This window comes from Amblyraja radiata, chromosome 39 (genome assembly GCF_010909765.2).
Source record: "Amblyraja radiata isolate CabotCenter1 chromosome 39, sAmbRad1.1.pri, whole genome shotgun sequence".
In the NCBI taxonomy this organism is placed as follows: Eukaryota; Metazoa; Chordata; class Chondrichthyes; order Rajiformes; family Rajidae; genus Amblyraja; species Amblyraja radiata.
Genome location: NC_045994.1, coordinates 16,996,579 through 17,012,770, shown reverse-complemented (window position 1 = coordinate 17,012,770; position 16,192 = coordinate 16,996,579). Strand labels below are relative to the sequence as shown.

The 16,192-nt window shown below is 48.4% G+C and overlaps 1 protein-coding gene across 2 annotated transcripts in view; it reads right to left on the bottom strand.

The window, feature by feature from the left end:
- LOC116967493 (rab11 family-interacting protein 1-like) overlaps positions 1–12,348 on the bottom strand; it is a 35,671-nt gene extending 23,323 nt beyond the window's left edge. Inside the window, exons 1-2 of one of the 2 annotated variants that reach the window (XM_033014107.1) lie at positions 12,269–12,348; positions 10,755–11,158 (exon numbers count right to left, since the gene is read on the bottom strand). In XM_033014107.1, coding sequence (XP_032869998.1) covers positions 10,755–11,110 — 356 coding nt within the window. In that variant the 5' untranslated portion in view covers positions 11,111–11,158; positions 12,269–12,348. Of the gene's footprint in view, positions 1–10,754; positions 11,159–12,211 lie in introns of both variants that reach the window. The other variant, XM_033014108.1, reaches the window with a different exon arrangement.
- Between the last annotated feature and the right edge of the window lie 3,844 nt (positions 12,349–16,192).

Here is a 16,192-nt window from a genome sequence, read left to right as displayed (position 1 = left end):
AATAATAATGGATGGGATTTATATAGCGCCTTTCTAATACTCAAGGCGCTTTACATCGCATTATTCATTCACTCCTCAGTCACACTCGGTGGTGGTAAGCTACTTCTGTAGCCACAGTTGCCCTGGGGCAGACTGACGGAAGCGTGGCTGCCAATCTGCGCCTACGGCCCCTCCGACCACCACCAATCACTCACACACATTCTCGGCCCGAAACGTTGCCTATTTCCTTCGCTCCATAGATGCCGATGCACCCGCTGAGTTTCTCCAGCACTTTTGTCTACCGTCAGTCAATGATGCGGGCAGTCGGCGAAAAAAAATTGCCAAGTGGGACAGGCCCTTAACACTATCTTATGCACTTTGGGGACAATTTACAATTATACCAAGCCAATTAATCTACAAACCTGCATGTCCAGATGTGCAAAGCAAGATCCCGTAAAGCAGGTATTTAGTAAACCAGGATAAAGCTTTTGTGACACATGGAAAAGATTAGGCAGGATCAAGAGGAGAACAGTCCTGCTTGCATTCAAAGTGGCATCAGTTAATCTCCCCAGATACTGGATCGGCAGATCTGACTCTCACATGAAAGCCAGCTACTCTAACAAGGCAGCACATTCCTTTCATTCAGCAGACGTGTCAATTAGCCACTGTGCGTGAAAATTAAGCCTCTCAACAAAGTTGCAGTTCTCCCCTGTTTCGGTCCACCTATACCCCTCCCCCAGGCTTTACATTCAGAAGCATCTCGACCCCAAAAAAAAAATATCTATTCTTTTTCTCCGGAGATGCTGCACGAGGCCTGTCCCACTTACGTGATTTTTTCGGCGACTTGCCGGCACCCGTCATAGTCGCAGCAGGTCGCCGAAAATGTTCAACGTTGAAAATCCAGCGGCGACCAGATAAAGGTACGACTCTTTGGGTGACTGCTCACGACCATACAGGCGTCACGTGTCGACATGACCATACAGGCGTCAATAGACAATAGGTGCAGGAGTAGGCCATTCGGCGCTTTGAGGCAGCACCGCCATTCAATGTGATCACGGCTGATCATCCCCAATCAGTACCCCGTTCCTGCCTTCTCCCCATATCCCCTGACTCCACTATCTTTAAGAGCCCTATCTAGCTCTCTCTTGAAAGCATCCAGAGAACCTGCCTCCACCGCCCTCTGAGGCAGAGAATTCCACAGACTCACAACTCTCTGTGCGAAAAAGTGTTTCCTCGTCTCCGTTCTAAATGGCTTACCCCTTATTCTCAAACTGTGGCCCCTGGTTCTGGATGCCATACGTGACGACATGTCGATACGTGACGCCTGTATGGTCGTGAGTAGTCGCCCAAAGAGTCGCACCTTTTTCTGGTCACCGCTGGATTTTCAACACGTTGAAAATCTTCAGAGACCTGCCGCGACTATGACGGGTGCCGGCAAGCCACGGAAAAAAATCACGTAAGTCTGACAGACCCTTGACGCATTGAGCTACTCCAGTACTTTGTGTCTATCTTCTGTTTAAAACAGCATCTGCAGTTCCTTCTTAATCATTTATATTTCACTTTTCCTTTCTCCTCATCTTCAAATTTGATTTTCAAATAATATATCTTTGTGGGACAGTGAAGGTGTATTATTCATGCAAGCTGTGCTGTATTAAAGTACTTCTATATTCTGATTGTCATAATTAAATTCCAATTCTTTATCTCCAGAGATGTTGCCTGACCCGCTGAGTTACTCCGACATCCTGTGTCTGTACATGGATAGGACAGGTTTGGTGGGATACGGGCCAAATGTAGCTAGGAGGGACCAGTGTAGATGGGGCACATTGGTCGGCATGGACTAGATGGGCCGAAGGGCCGGTTTCCTTGCTGTACGACTATGACAGGATTCTAGCTCACTTGCATATGTTTGGCTTCAGGCTCTGATCCAAGTCGATCAGGCAGATTAAACTGGTCTGACATTACGTATGCTGGTTGGTATGCAAGCCTCCTGCCTGCCCGAGAACAACGCAGTATTTGTTTACACAGCAATGCTTCAGTTTTCCACTGTACAAGCAGCAGTACCTGATGTAGAGGGTAGGAAGGCTGCCAGGAACGGCAACGTTTAATTAGACATTGCTACGGCCACTGAGAATGCCTACAAATATGCCAATAGACAGCCCTGGGCTAGTTTGTGCAGAATCATCACTCGGTTACCAGCCACCTCCCTCACCAGCCAACATGTCCCACCTACACTAGTCCCACCTGCCTGCATTTGGTCCATATCCCTCCAAACCTGTCCTATCCATGTACCTGTCTAACTGTTTCTTAAATGTTCGGATAGTCCCAGCCTCAACTACCTCCTCTGGCAGCTCGTTCCACACACCCACCACTATCCAAGTGAAAAAGTTGCCCCTCGGGTTCCAATGATATCTTTCCCCTCTCGCCTTGAACTGTTTGTTCTTCCAACACGTCCACTAGATTGTTCCGCTAATAATATACCACAAATGAACCACAAGGGAGGGAAATAGAAGCAGCTGATCAAAGGGCCAATTATTTCCCCAACAATGACCTTAATTTCAACAGTGACACACCCCCTTCGTAAATCTAACTGCAAAACAGTAAATGTGAAACATGTAGTCATTACAGAACTGGGTCAGTCGGGTCAAAGGTCAGCACCAGTCTGTCCTCCACATAGGTAGCACAGTGGTAGAGTTGCTGCCTTACAGCGCCAGAGACCCAAACTGCACACAATACTCCAGGTGTGGTCTCACCAGGGCCCTGTACAACTGCAAAAGGAGCTCTTTGCTCCTATACTCAACTTCTCTTGTTATGAAGGCCAACATGCCATTCGCTTTCTTCACTGCCTGCTGTACCTGCATGCTTACTTTCAGTGACTGATGAACAAGGACCACCAGATCTGATTGTACTTCCCCTTTTTCCAACTTGACACCATTCAGATATTAATCTGCCTTCCTGTTTTTGCCACCAAAGTGGATAACCTCACATATATGCACATTAAACTGCATCTGCCATGCATCTGCCCACTCGCCCAACCTGTCCAAGTCAACCTGCATCCTCATAGCATCCTCCTCACAGTTCACACTGCCACCCAGCTTTGTGTCATCTGCAAATTTGCTAAGATCATTTAACATTTATGCTCAGTGCAAAGAGGTAATTTGGTGCTAATTATAACTGGTTGCTAGTTCAAACCAACTGATGGCACATTCTACGGTAGCTATGCATTGACACAGTGCAAGTCCTCCAAGAAAGATTTTAAACCCTTCGACTATCAGTTGAGACTGAAGCTTAAGGGCCTGTCCCACTTATGCAATTTTTTCGGCGACTTGCCAGCACCCTTCATAGTCGCAGCAGGTCGCTGAAAATGTTGAAAATCCTTTGGCGACCAGAAAAGGGTACGGCTCTTTGGGCGACTATTCACGACCAAACAGGCGTCACCCCGCGACATGTCGACACGTGACGCCTGTATGGTCGTGAGTAGTCGCCCAAAGAGTTGCACCTTTCTCTGGTCACCGCTGGATTTTCAACATGTCGAAAATTTTCGGCGACCTGCTGCGACTATGACGGGTGCCGGCAGTCGCTGAAAAAAAACACGTAAGTGGGACAGGCCCTTGAAGTTTCCAATGCCACTAACTGAAAACGGGTTTTAATCTAAAAAAGGCACAATGCACTGCAGTAACTCAGCAGGCACGGCAATATCTCTGGAGAATATGGATAGGTGACGTTTTGGGTCAAGAGGTATAAATAGTTTCTACCCTGCTGTTATCAGGAGGAGGAGGAGGAGCCATCTTGGGGAACGGCTGCTAACCAGTCCGTTTAATTCGCTTTTTTTTTGGGAAGTTTTTAGTAATTCCTGTGCTTCGTCCTTTGGAGAAATTGACTTTTTAATGTGGGGGGTAGGGGGTAATTTTACTTCTAGGACCCTACCTGGTCGGTGAGGCAGCTTTTTCTCCGGGCTGCCCCGTCGACCTGCCCTCGTGGCCTACCAGCGGGCGTGGAGCGCCGTTTCCTGGCGGGGACCGCCCAGCACCTCGGCCTCGGTGGCGGCACAGCGCTGGAGCGCTATCGTGGAGCGGAGCGGGCGATGCCTTGCCTGGGTCGCCGCGCTGGATCGACGCGCTGGAGCTCCAGTGAGCTGTGACCGCCGTGTTCAACACCTCCGGCCTGCGGAGCGGAGCGGGCGGCGCCGACTTTAACATCGGGAGCCTGGGAGCTCCAAACCAGCACGGCCTTGTCGGCTTCGGAAGCCGCGGTCCCCAGCTAGGAAGCGGCCGTTCCAGGTGGCCCAGCCGCTGAGAGGACTCTCCCGACGCCGGGGCACCACCACCCGGCCAGAACGGCCAGGAACATCGGGCCTCCGTAGAGGCAATAGCGGTGGCCTCAATAGGCCTGACTTTGGGTGAACTGGGGATGGGGACTGGACATTGTGCCTTCCCCCACAGTGGTAACCATTGTGGGGGGATGATTTTTTCCTGTGTGTAAGTTAATATGTTAGTCTGTGTCCAAGATGGCTGTCGGAAGGGAGAGTGGACGCTGGCGCGCTTTAGTTGCCGCTGCTCTCTCTTTCACATTGTGTTTTTTGATTTTTTGTCTTTGGAGCGATTTCTGTCTTTAATTTGTGTATTGGTGATGTCCTTATTATTTATTTTATTCCGACTATACGTTTTTTCTCTTCTGTTAATTTCTGTAAGGTGTCCTTGAGATTTTGAAAGGCGCCTGAAAATAAAATTTATTATTATTATTATCAGGCAACTGAACCAACCTCTCCACAACTTGAGAATGGACCTGATCTCTCATCTTCCTCATTGGAGACCCATGGACTATCTTTAATCGTACTTTACCTTGCACTAAACATTATATCCTTTATCCTGTATCTGTACACTGTGAACAGCTCGATTGTAATCATGTACAGTCATTTAGTTGACTGATTAGCACGCAACAAAAACGCTTTTCACTGCACCCAAGGTACACCTGACAATAATGAGCTAAACTAACAAACCAGATCTCTAGTTCAAAAATAGACACTAAATGCTGGAGTAACTCAGCGGGACAGGAAGCATCTCTGGAGAGAAGGAATGGGTTCGGTGGGCGGCACGACTTTCGTCAGCAGCGGCCTCTGCAGTCCGTCTGCGTTTTTATTATTTTATGTCTATGTTTTTATGTAGTTTTTGTTATTTTTTGTTGGGGTATGTGTGTGGGGGGGTGGGGTGGGGGAGGGGGTAACTTTTAAATCTCTCCCTGCACGGGAGACCCAACCTTTTCTTTGTCGAGTCTCCGTTGTCGTTGGGGCTGCAACGAGGAGCAGCCTCCAACAGGAAGACCGGGGGCTGTGGTGCCGACTACTCACCTCACCGTCGCGGAGCTGGCCGAGTCCAGAGCGGGTGGAGCTGTGGTGGACGCTGCTGCGACCCAACCCCCGGAGTTTCGGAGGCTGCAACTGCGGGTTTGGCGGACGGCGGCACCGGGAGCCCGCGGGTCCCTGGAGGGAGACCGCTTTTCAGGGCTCCCGCAACGGCGACTTCTCCCGCCCGAGTTGCGGGGTTGAAGAGCTCCTGGAGCGGGGCCTTACATCATCGCCCCGCGCGGCTTGGAATGGCTGCGGGACTCTGCGAGCGCACGCCGGGGGCTCTAACATCAAGACCCGGTGCGCGACCTTGCATTACCCGGCGTGGCTTTAATGGCCGCGGGACAATTCGCCATCGCCCGCCGGGGGCTTTGACTTTGACTCTGACATCGGGGGGGAGAGTGCAGTGGAGAGATAAGTTTTTTTGGCCTTCCATCACAGCAATGTGATGGATGTTTATGTAAATTATGTTGTGTCTTGGGTCTATTTGTTTGTAATGTATGGCTGCAGAAACGACATTTCGTTTGGACCTCAAGGGGTCCAAATGACAATAAATTAAATTGTATTGTATTGTATTGTATTGAAGACCCAAAACGTCACCCATTCCTTCTCTCCAGAGATGCTGCCTGTTCCACCGAGTTACTCCAGCAATTCATGTCTATCTTCGCTGTAAAATAGCATCTGCGTTTCCTCTCTACACAGATCTCTAGTTCCTCGTTTTGAAAGTTTTCAATCTCTTTGGCAATATTACTTGAGCAAACACAGACCAATTTGCAAGATCGAGCATGTGAAAGTCGGTGCCACAAGTGACTACTTCACATTCGAGTCGTCAGATGCAAAAGTAGTTGAAAGGTGCAAAGGAAATGAAGACAACACTGACCTTTCAAGAAGAAACGTTAAATTGTCCGTGTAGCAATTCACCGCATGTCTGACTACTAATTACAAATGTACTAGTTTGTTTGAGTTTCAGGGTGGTTCCTATTTACAAGTTGATACTGCATACAAACATATCATTTAAACTAACTGGGGATAATAATAATAATAATAATAAGTGCACGTCAGTAATGAATATGCACTTTTAAACAATTCTTTACAAGATACAGCGTGGAAACAGGCCCTTCGGCCCACCAGGTCTGTGCCAACCAGTGATCCTCGCACACTAACACTATCCTACACCCACTAGGGACAATTTGTACATTTACCAAGCCAATTAACCTACAAACCTGTAGGTTTTTGGAGTGTGGGAGGAAACCGAAGATCTCGGAGAAAACCCACGCAGGTCACGGGGAGAACGTGCAAACACCATACAGACAGCGCCCGTAGTCGGGATCGAACCCGGGTCTCGGGCGCTGCATTGGCTGTAAGGCAGCAATTCTACTGCTGCGCCACCGTGACTGCCTTTACTAACTAACCTGGGCCAGCCCAGACGAACCATGCAGAACTGTCTGTTTGGAGCCAGGCCAAGGGTTTATTTGGAGGTACAGCATTGAAAATGGCCCTTCCATCCATGCCGACCATCGATATTCTCCCACCTTCGCATCCACTCCTTACAGACAAGGGGCAACATCACATGGGCCAACTAACTTACAAATCCACACGTCTTTGGAGTGTGGGAGGAAACCGGAGCACCCAGAGAAAGCCCACAGGGTCACAGGGAGAACGTGCAAACTCCGTACAGACAGCACCCGTAGTCATGATCGACCCCGGGTCTCTGGTGCTGTGAGGCAGCAACTCCAGCGCAGCCCCACCGTGCCGTCTATGACTAGCATTTTGCTTCCACAGATGCTGCCTGACCCACAGAGTTCTTCCAGCGTTTGTTTTTGCGTTTAGGCCTCACTCACGCCGCCAGGTCAAATACATCTCGTGCTACTTTTCCCAAGTTCTTGTCACTCACCTGGCATATGTACACAGATGATGTTCTTGGTCTCAGCAGCATGGCCTCCAGAAACATTGCAAATAGTGATATAAATATTCCACTTCTTCCCTTGCACAAGTCGTTTCCCCCCCCCCCCCCAAACACCTGCCTGACTTCCTCTTCCATTTCTCACGGACCAGAGTAACTCAGAGAGTCAGGCAGCATGTCAGGAGAAATGGTATAGGTGACGTTTCAGGTCGAGAACCTTAAATCAGACACTGATATGTACATCAGATATGTACGCACTTCAGAGACACAGGAATTGAAAGAAAGATTAGCAGAGTGGTTCCTTGAAGGTGGAGTCACAGGTACTTAGGGTGGTCAAAATGGCTCGGCACATTGGACTTCACGTCAGAGTATAGAGTATGGAAGTTGGGAGGTCATGTTGCAGTTGTATAAGATATTGGCGAGGGCGCATTTAGAATATTGTGTTCAGTTCTGGACACCATGTTGCAGGAAAGATGCTGTCAAGCAGGAAAGGGTACAGAGAGGATTCACTGGGGGTATGTTGCCAGTATTAGAGGGTGTGAGCTGTACAAAGTTGGGTGGGCTGGGACTCTATTCCTTGGAGCGCAGGAGGATGAGGAGTGATCCTATAGAGGTGTATAAAATCATGAGGGGAATAGATCGGGTAGATGCACAGAGTCTCTTGCCCAGAGTAGGTGAATCGAGGACCAAAGGACATAGGTTTAAGGTGAAGGGGAAAAGATTTAAGAGGAATCTGAGGGGTGACTTTTTCCACAAAAAGGGTGGCGGGTGTATGCCAGAGGAGGTTGTTGAGGCAGGGACTGTCACAACATTTAAGAAACAGTTAGACAGGTATTTGTATAGGACAGCTTTGGAGAGATATGGACCAAAAGCAGGCAGGTGAGATGAGCGTAGCTGGGACATGCTGGCTGGTGTGGGTAAGTTGGGCTGAAGGGTCAGTTTCCACATTGTATCACTCTGTGACAGAGTGACATAAACAGGAGACGGAGGAGGCTTTGGGAAGATAAATACTTGTCTGAAGAAGGGTCCTGACCCAAAATGTCACCTATCCTTTTTCTGCAGCGATGCTGCCTGGCCTGCTGAGTTACTCCAGCACTCTGTGTCTATCTTGCATGGACCTGTTGGACAGGTTTTGTCCTATAAATAATTCCAGGCATACCCGAAAACTTATCTTCTTGGGCCAAGCCTCGACTACTGTGCTATTTATCATCTGCATCAAACTTCCAGCCACATGTTCAAATTCTTCCTCAGCTTCACCCCTCCCAACCACTGAACTCACTCACTTCTACACCACTTTAATCCTGCATGTCGCAATTTGAATTATTCTGTCACTGGTGCCCAACCCCCAAACATTCTGTAATTCCCCGGCTAAAACCTCTTATTAGTCAACCTTTGCCCAACGTTGCTCATTGTGGTCATTTTGTCACAATTAAATGGTGCGACATAAAGATGTGGTCACTGCACTATTGGTTTTGCAATACACAGTTTCTCTCACCTCCACACTGCCCCCTCCCCCCTCCAAAATACTTGAGCAAAACACAAAGTGCTGGGGGAACTCAGGTGAGGAAGGGATGGACAGGTAACGTTTTGATTCAGAACCCTTCTCCAGACTGATTGTGGGGAGAAAGCTGGAGAGGAGAGGTGGGACCAGGACAAAGCCTACCTGGCAAGTGCGAGGTGGACACAGCTTAAAATGGTTGATATTCCCATCACCAAGTTAGATTCGTCCCATCTACTCTACGAGTCACATGTTGTCAGCCTTAACCCAGATCCCCAGCTTGCAAACTAATTAGGTCAGTGACCAAACTTTGTAAATTGTATTTTACAGCTGGCTGAACTATTCCTAAAAATAAAAACACACACACACACACACACACACACACACAGAGAAGAGTTTGCAACTTCCTGTTAGTTTGCATTTACTTCCCTTAACGTGGCTGTCCGCAGCACTAGACATTTACTAATGCAGAATAAATAATTTGGACATCCTGCCCATAGACTCGAGAAATTAAAATATGTAAATAGATTTTAAAATGTGCAAACTTTTGCCCAACCTCTCCTTGATAACAGATCTAAGACTGCATTAAAAAAATCTACTAAACAGCAAGAAACTGCTGATGTTGTAATCTTGAGCAAAAACAAAGTGCTGGAGGAACTCAGAGGGTCAAACGGCATTGGGGAAGGAATTGACAGACGATGTTTTGGGTCGGGACCGGGTTTGAGAAGTCCCCGCCAGAAACATCTTCTCCCCATTTCCTCCACAGACGTTGTCCACCAGAATTCTTATCCCTCCATATCCACGTGCCTATCCAAAAGTCTTTAAATGCCACTATTGTGCCAGCCTTACCCACCGCGCCAGACAGCTAGTTCCAAGCACCCACATCCTCTGTGTAAAGAACATGTTTGCTCCACAGAGGTTTGCTCCGGTTTCCTCCCACATCCCAAAGACGTGTGGGCTTTAGGTTAATCGGCCCCAGGGTGCATCGGAAGTGGATGAGAGAGTGGGATAATATAGAACAAAAGCAATCTGAATCTCACTGCATCTTGCTTGGTACATGTGGCAATAAACAAACCATGAACCTTGATGGTCGGTGGGGACTCGGTGTGTCGATGTGCCCGTGTATCTCTGAACCACCCCACTGTTCCCTAGGTAGACAAAAGTGCTGGAGAAACTCAGCAGGTTCAGCAGCATCTATCAGTTTCTTTATTCATGTGTGTTTATATAATGGTATATGGACACACTTATCTTTGTAGTAAATGCCTACTATGTTCTGTGTGCTGAAGCAAAGCAAGAATTTCATTGTCCTATACAGGGACACATGACAATAAACTCACTTGAACCTGAGCATCTATGGAGCGAAGGAAATAGGCAATGTTTCGGGCCGAAACCCTTCTTCAGACTGACCACTGTTCCCTAGTCTGCCAGACAGGAGCAGGGAGAAGGAGCAATGGCCGGGATGGGACAAGGCAAGGGGGCAGTGGTTCAATGGAGCTTCTATGGGCACGCGTGAGAAGTGGAAATGCATGGTGAAATTATTCTCTTACAAACAGTCCAGTGTTGCATTACATTGAAGATAAGACACAAAGTGCTGGAGTAACTCAGTGGGTTTGGCAACATCTCTGGAGAAAAGGAATGGGTGACGTTTCAGGTCTGATGAAGGGTCTCTACCCAAAACATTACCTATTCCTTTTCTGCAGAGATGCTGCCCGATCCACTGAGTTATTCCAGAGTATTGTATTTGTCTATCTTCAGTGGAAACCAGCAGTTCATTCCTACATAGAGTATTATCACACCCCCCACCACATCAGCATGAAGAAGGGTTTCAGCCCGAAACGTTGCCTATTTCCTTCACTCCATAGATGCTGTTGCACTCAGATTCAGATTCAGATCCAGATTCAATTTTAATTGTCATTGTCAGTGTACAGTACAGAGACAACGAAATGCACTCGCTGAGTTTCTCCAACACTTTTGTCTACTTTAGAGTATTATGTAGGCCGGGTTTTACCACTAAGTCGGCAAGAGCTGCTTACCCCACTTTGTTATTGGTCTTGTGATGGTAGAGTTCCCTCAGGTCGATCACCGCCTGTCCCAGGAACTTGTCCAAGCCCACCAGAGCCCGGTGGGTTACGATGAGATAGAGGGTAGTGCCCTTGTCGGGGCTGGCCTGTTGCAGCAGGGGCGGCAGCTCGAACTCGGCCTCCTCCCTCCACAGCGGCTCACGGCTCTTCTCGGCCACCGAGCTCGAGTACTTCTCCTTACCCAGTTGCATGATGACAAAGGCGTCGTTGGTTCCGTCCCGGCCCTTGGCTCGGAGCCCCCGGGCGCGGAGTACCACCACCTGGACATGTGTGGGGAACCATCGCTGGCTCTGTCCCAACAGCGACATGTCAGCCCGGCCGGCCCGTAGCTGGGGAACACCAGGAGAGGAGGAACGCTGCCCGCACCGTCCAACAACAACAGCAGCAGAAGCAGCAAAAAGAAAAACGGGAGGTCCCAGTTAATGTAACGAGAAACAACAACAAAAATAAGTGTCTGAGTTACTGTAGCAAAAAAACTAACAAGTCTAAGATACTGTAACAAAAAAAGAGAAACAAGAGTCTGAGTTACTGCAAGGAGACTTTTCTGAGAACCAACTCTGGTCGTCTAACTCCACCCCTGGGCACCTCCCCGCCTCTATCATAAGGAACGGGAGTAGAATTAGGCCATTCGGCCCATCAAGTCTCCTGACTCCGCCTTTCAATCATGGCTGATCTATCTCTCCCTCCTAACCCCATTCTCTTGCCTTCTCCCTGACACCCGCACTAATTAAGGATCTCATCCATCTCAGCCTTAAAAGGACAGACCCCCATCAAGAGTGTTTTACTGTCATGTGTCCCAGATAAAACAATTAAATTCTCACTTGCTGCAGCACAACAGAATGTGTAAACATGGTAGAGTGTAAATAGTATGATAAACGAGAAAGAAAAAGACACACACACACACACACACACACACACACACACACACACACACACACACACACACACACACACACACACACACACACACACACACACACACACACACACACACACACACACACACACACACACACACACACACACACACACAGGTCGTAGAACCACCATACCACAATAAACCAATTTAAAACACTTTGCGTTTAAACTAAAAGTCTAACTAAAAGCCTATTTACTTGGCCCACAGAACTATTATGTTCTTTGGAATCATACAAGGCATCTGGGGTAAAAAAACTATAGCCAAAATGTAGAGGTGTTGAGTGCTTTCAAAGGGGGGGCACGAAATGCTGGAGTAACTCAGCGGGACAGTCAGGCAGCATCTGTGGAGAGAAGGAATGGGCGACGTTTCGGGCCGAGACACTTCAGTACTTTCTGTAGAAGGGTCTCGACCAGAAACATCAGCCCATTCCTTCTCCCCACAGATGCTGCCTGCCTGTCCCGCTGAGTTACTCCAGCATTTTTGTGTGTACCTTTGCAAACACTTTGGGGATGGGCTGCACAGTATCGCCTGTACCTCTGCCTCCTACCTGGGCTGCCGGGGAGTGGGTTGGAGCCGCCGGGGAGTGTGTTGGAGCCGCGGCCGCCGAGAGCTCGTCTCCTCTGGGCGCGTCTCCACCACCTCGCCGCAGCTCCCGTCCCGCCCGCCCATTGGTCCAGCCGCCCGTCCATCACACGAGAGGGGGGGCGGGTCCCGCCTTCCGCGTCCCGCCATTGGTTCAGCCGCCTGCCCGTCACAAAGGACCCGCTCTGATTGCATGATTCACCTGTCAGTCTGTACAGCTAAGTCCCGCCCCCTCCCCAGGATGGGGGCGGGACTTAGACACAGCTAAGTACACAGAGTGCTGGAGTAACTCAGTGGGTCAGGCAGCATCTGTGGAGAACATGGATAGGTGATGTTTCACAGAGTGCTGGAGTAACTCAGCGGGTCAGGCAGCATCTGTGGAGAACATGGATAGGTGATGTTTCACAGAGTGCTGGAGTAACTCAGCGGGTCAGGCAGCATCTGTGGAGAACATGGATAGGTGATGTTTCACAGAGTGCTGGAGTAACTCAGCGGGTCAGGCAGCATCTATGGAGCTAAGGAAATAGGCAACGTTTTGGGTCGAAACCCGTAAGGGTTTCGGCCCGAAACGTTGCCTATTTCCAGAAGGATTTCAGCCCGAAACGTTGCCTATTTCCTTAGCTCCATAGATGCTGCTGCACCATAACTCAGTGGGTCAGGCAGCATCTGTGGAGAACATGGATAGGTGACGTTTCACAGAGTGCTGGAGTAACTCAGCGGGTCAGGCAGCATCTGTGGAGAACATGGATAGGTGATGTTTCACAGAGTGCTGGAGTAACTCAGTGGGTCAGGCAGCATCTATGGCGCTAAGGAAATAGGCAACGTTTTGGGTCGAAACCCATAAGGGTTTCGGCCCGAAACGTTGCCTATTTCCAGAAGGATTTCGGCCCGAAACGTTGCCTATTTCCTTAGCTCCATAGATGCTGCTGCACCATAACTCAGTGGGTCAGGCAGCATCTGTGGAGAACATGGATAGGTGACGTTTCACAGAGTGCTGGAGTAACTCAGCAGGTCAGGCAGCATCTGTGGGGAACATGGATAGGTGACGTTTCACAGAGTGCTGGAGTAATTCAGCGGGTCAGGCAGCATCTGTGGAGAGAAATCAAGAGAGTTTATTGTCATGTGTCCCAGATAAGACAATGAAATTCTTGCATTGCTGCAGCACAACAGGATATTGTAGTCATTACTACACAACAGATCAGTGTGTCCATATACCATATAATATATATATATATATATATATACACACATAAATAAACAGATAAAGTGCAATAGGTTGTTGTAGTTCAGAGTTAGTTTGAAGTTGTGTTTAATAGTCTGATGGCTGTGGGGAAGTAGCTATTCCTGAACCTGGATGTTGCAGATTTCAGGCTCCTGTACCTTCTACCTGAAGGTAGCGGAGAGATGAGTGTGTGGCCAGGATGGTGTGGATCCTTGATGATGCTGCCAGCCTTTTTGAGACAGCGACTGCGATAGATCCCCTCGACGGTAAGGAGGGAAATGGACAGATGATGCTTTGTGACCATTCTTTAGACTGATGAAGAAGGGTCCCAAAGGCAGATGTTCCCCTGGTGAAGACTGGAGGGGTAGAGGAGGGGGTGGTGGTAGAGAAAGCTGGATAAGAGAGGGGCACAGAGTGCTGGAGTAACTCAGCGGGTCAAGTCAAGTCAAGTCAAGTCAAGTTTATTCGTCACATACACATACGAGATGTGCAGTGAAATGGAAAGTGGCAATGCTCACGGACTTTGTGCAAAAAGACAAACAAACAAACAACCAAACAAACTACAAACAGAATCACATATTCTTTTACATATTAAATATTGTGGGCGGAAGGAAAAACATTCAGTAAAGTTAGTCCCTGGTGAGATAGGAGTTTACAGTCCGAATGGCCTCTGGGAAGAAACTCCTTCTCAACCTCTCTGTTCTCACCGCATGGCAACGGAGGCGTTTGCCTGACCGTAGCAGCTGGAACAGTCCGTTGCTGGGGTGGAAGGGGTCTCCCATGATTTTATTGGCTCTGGAGTTGCACCTCCTGATGTCAGGCAGCATCTGTGAAGAACATGGATAGGTGACGTTTCACAGAGTGCTGGAGTAACTCAGCGGGTCAGGCAGCATCTGTGGAGAACATGGATAGGTGACATTTCACAGAGTGCTGGAGTAACTCAGCGGGTCAGGCAGCATCTGTGGAGAACATGGATGGGTGACGTTTCACAGAGTGCTGGAGTAACTCAGCGGGTCAGGCAGCATCTGTGGAGAACATGGATAGGTGACGTTTCACAGAGTGCTGGAGTAACTCAGTGGGTCAGGCAGCATCTATGGCACTAAGGAAATAGGCAACGTTTTGGGTCGAAACCCGTAAGGGTTTCGGCCCGAAACGTTGCCTATTTCCAGAAGGATTTCGGCCCGAAACGTTGCCTATTTCCTTAGCTCCATAGATGCTGCTGCACCATAACTCAGTGGGTCAGGCAGCATCTGTGGAGAACATGGATAGGTGACGTTTCACATAGTGCTGGAGTAACTCAGCGGGTCAGGCAGCATCTGTGGAGAACATGGATAGGTGACGTTTCACAGAGTGCTGGAGTAACTCAGCGGGACAGGCAGCATCTGTGGAGAGAAGGAATGGGTGATCTTTCGGGTCGAGACCCTTCTTCGGACTGAGAGTCAGGGGGGAGGGACACATGATGGTAATAAACTAAACTGAACTAATTTTGTGACTGAAGCGAGAGTGGGTGCATGTGTGAAGAAGGGGACAATTGATTTGCTTTGTGTCCTGATGTTTGCAATTACATTTTGCTGACTCACTATTCTGTGTGTTTACACAGATCCTCCAGTGCAGGTTGCTAAGTTCTGATTGTCATGAGGTATGTTGGAACTTTGTCAGTTTAACCACGAGGGAGAATGAGAGCTGCTGAATCTGTTTCCGTGCTTGTTTAAGGTCAGGGTTCAGCCGATTACTGTCAGTGCACTGTTGGCTTCTGGGGTTGGTGCTTTTAAACCCAGTTGTGGTTCATCAGCAACTATACCAAACTATTGGGGGTTTTTTTTAATAGAGCTTTCGACTCTGCTCAACTACCTCCTCTGGCAGCTCGTTCCATACACCCACCACCCTCTGTGTGAAAAAGTTACCCCTCGGATTCCTATTAAATCTTTTCTCCTTCACCTTAAACCTATGTCCTCTGGTCCTCGATTCCCCTACTGTGGGCAAGAGATTCTGTGCATCTACCCGATCTATTCCTCTCATCAAAAGGGACTAACTTTACTGAACTGTTTTACTGTTGTGTGGTGACTTTTTAAAATTGCTGTTTTTTTCCTTTTTTTTCCCTACCACAAATATGTAATATGTGAATATGTGATTCTGTTCCATTCTGTTTGTTGTTTGTTTGTTTATTGTACAGTTCGCGAGCATTGCCACTTTTCATTTCACTGCACATCTCGTATGTGTATGTGACGAATAAACTTGACTTGACTTGATCAAACGTAGAGCTGTCGAACATTCATCATATGTTAAGCCGACAGCTAGCAGATCACCCATTCCTTCTCTCCACAGATGCTGCCTGTCCCGCTAAGTTACTCCAGCACTCTGTGAAACGTCAACGTGCAGCACTGTCAACGTGCAGTCAGTGCTAAGATGCAGGAAAGCCAGCGGTCGATGTTCACATACTGTAGCAAGCTCTTACTAATAACAACATGATCATGGCCAGCTCACCACCCTCACACTGGTTATTGAGAGATAACTATTGCCCAATTTGCACCATGAGCTAAAGTAGCTAAAAATAACAAGAGTAGAATTGTAACTACCCGTAAATGAAGAAAAATGGAAAACTTTGTTTGGTCATTTTCCATTTCATCAGTGTCACTCCTCTGGTTCTGACTCATCTCCTCCAGTGTT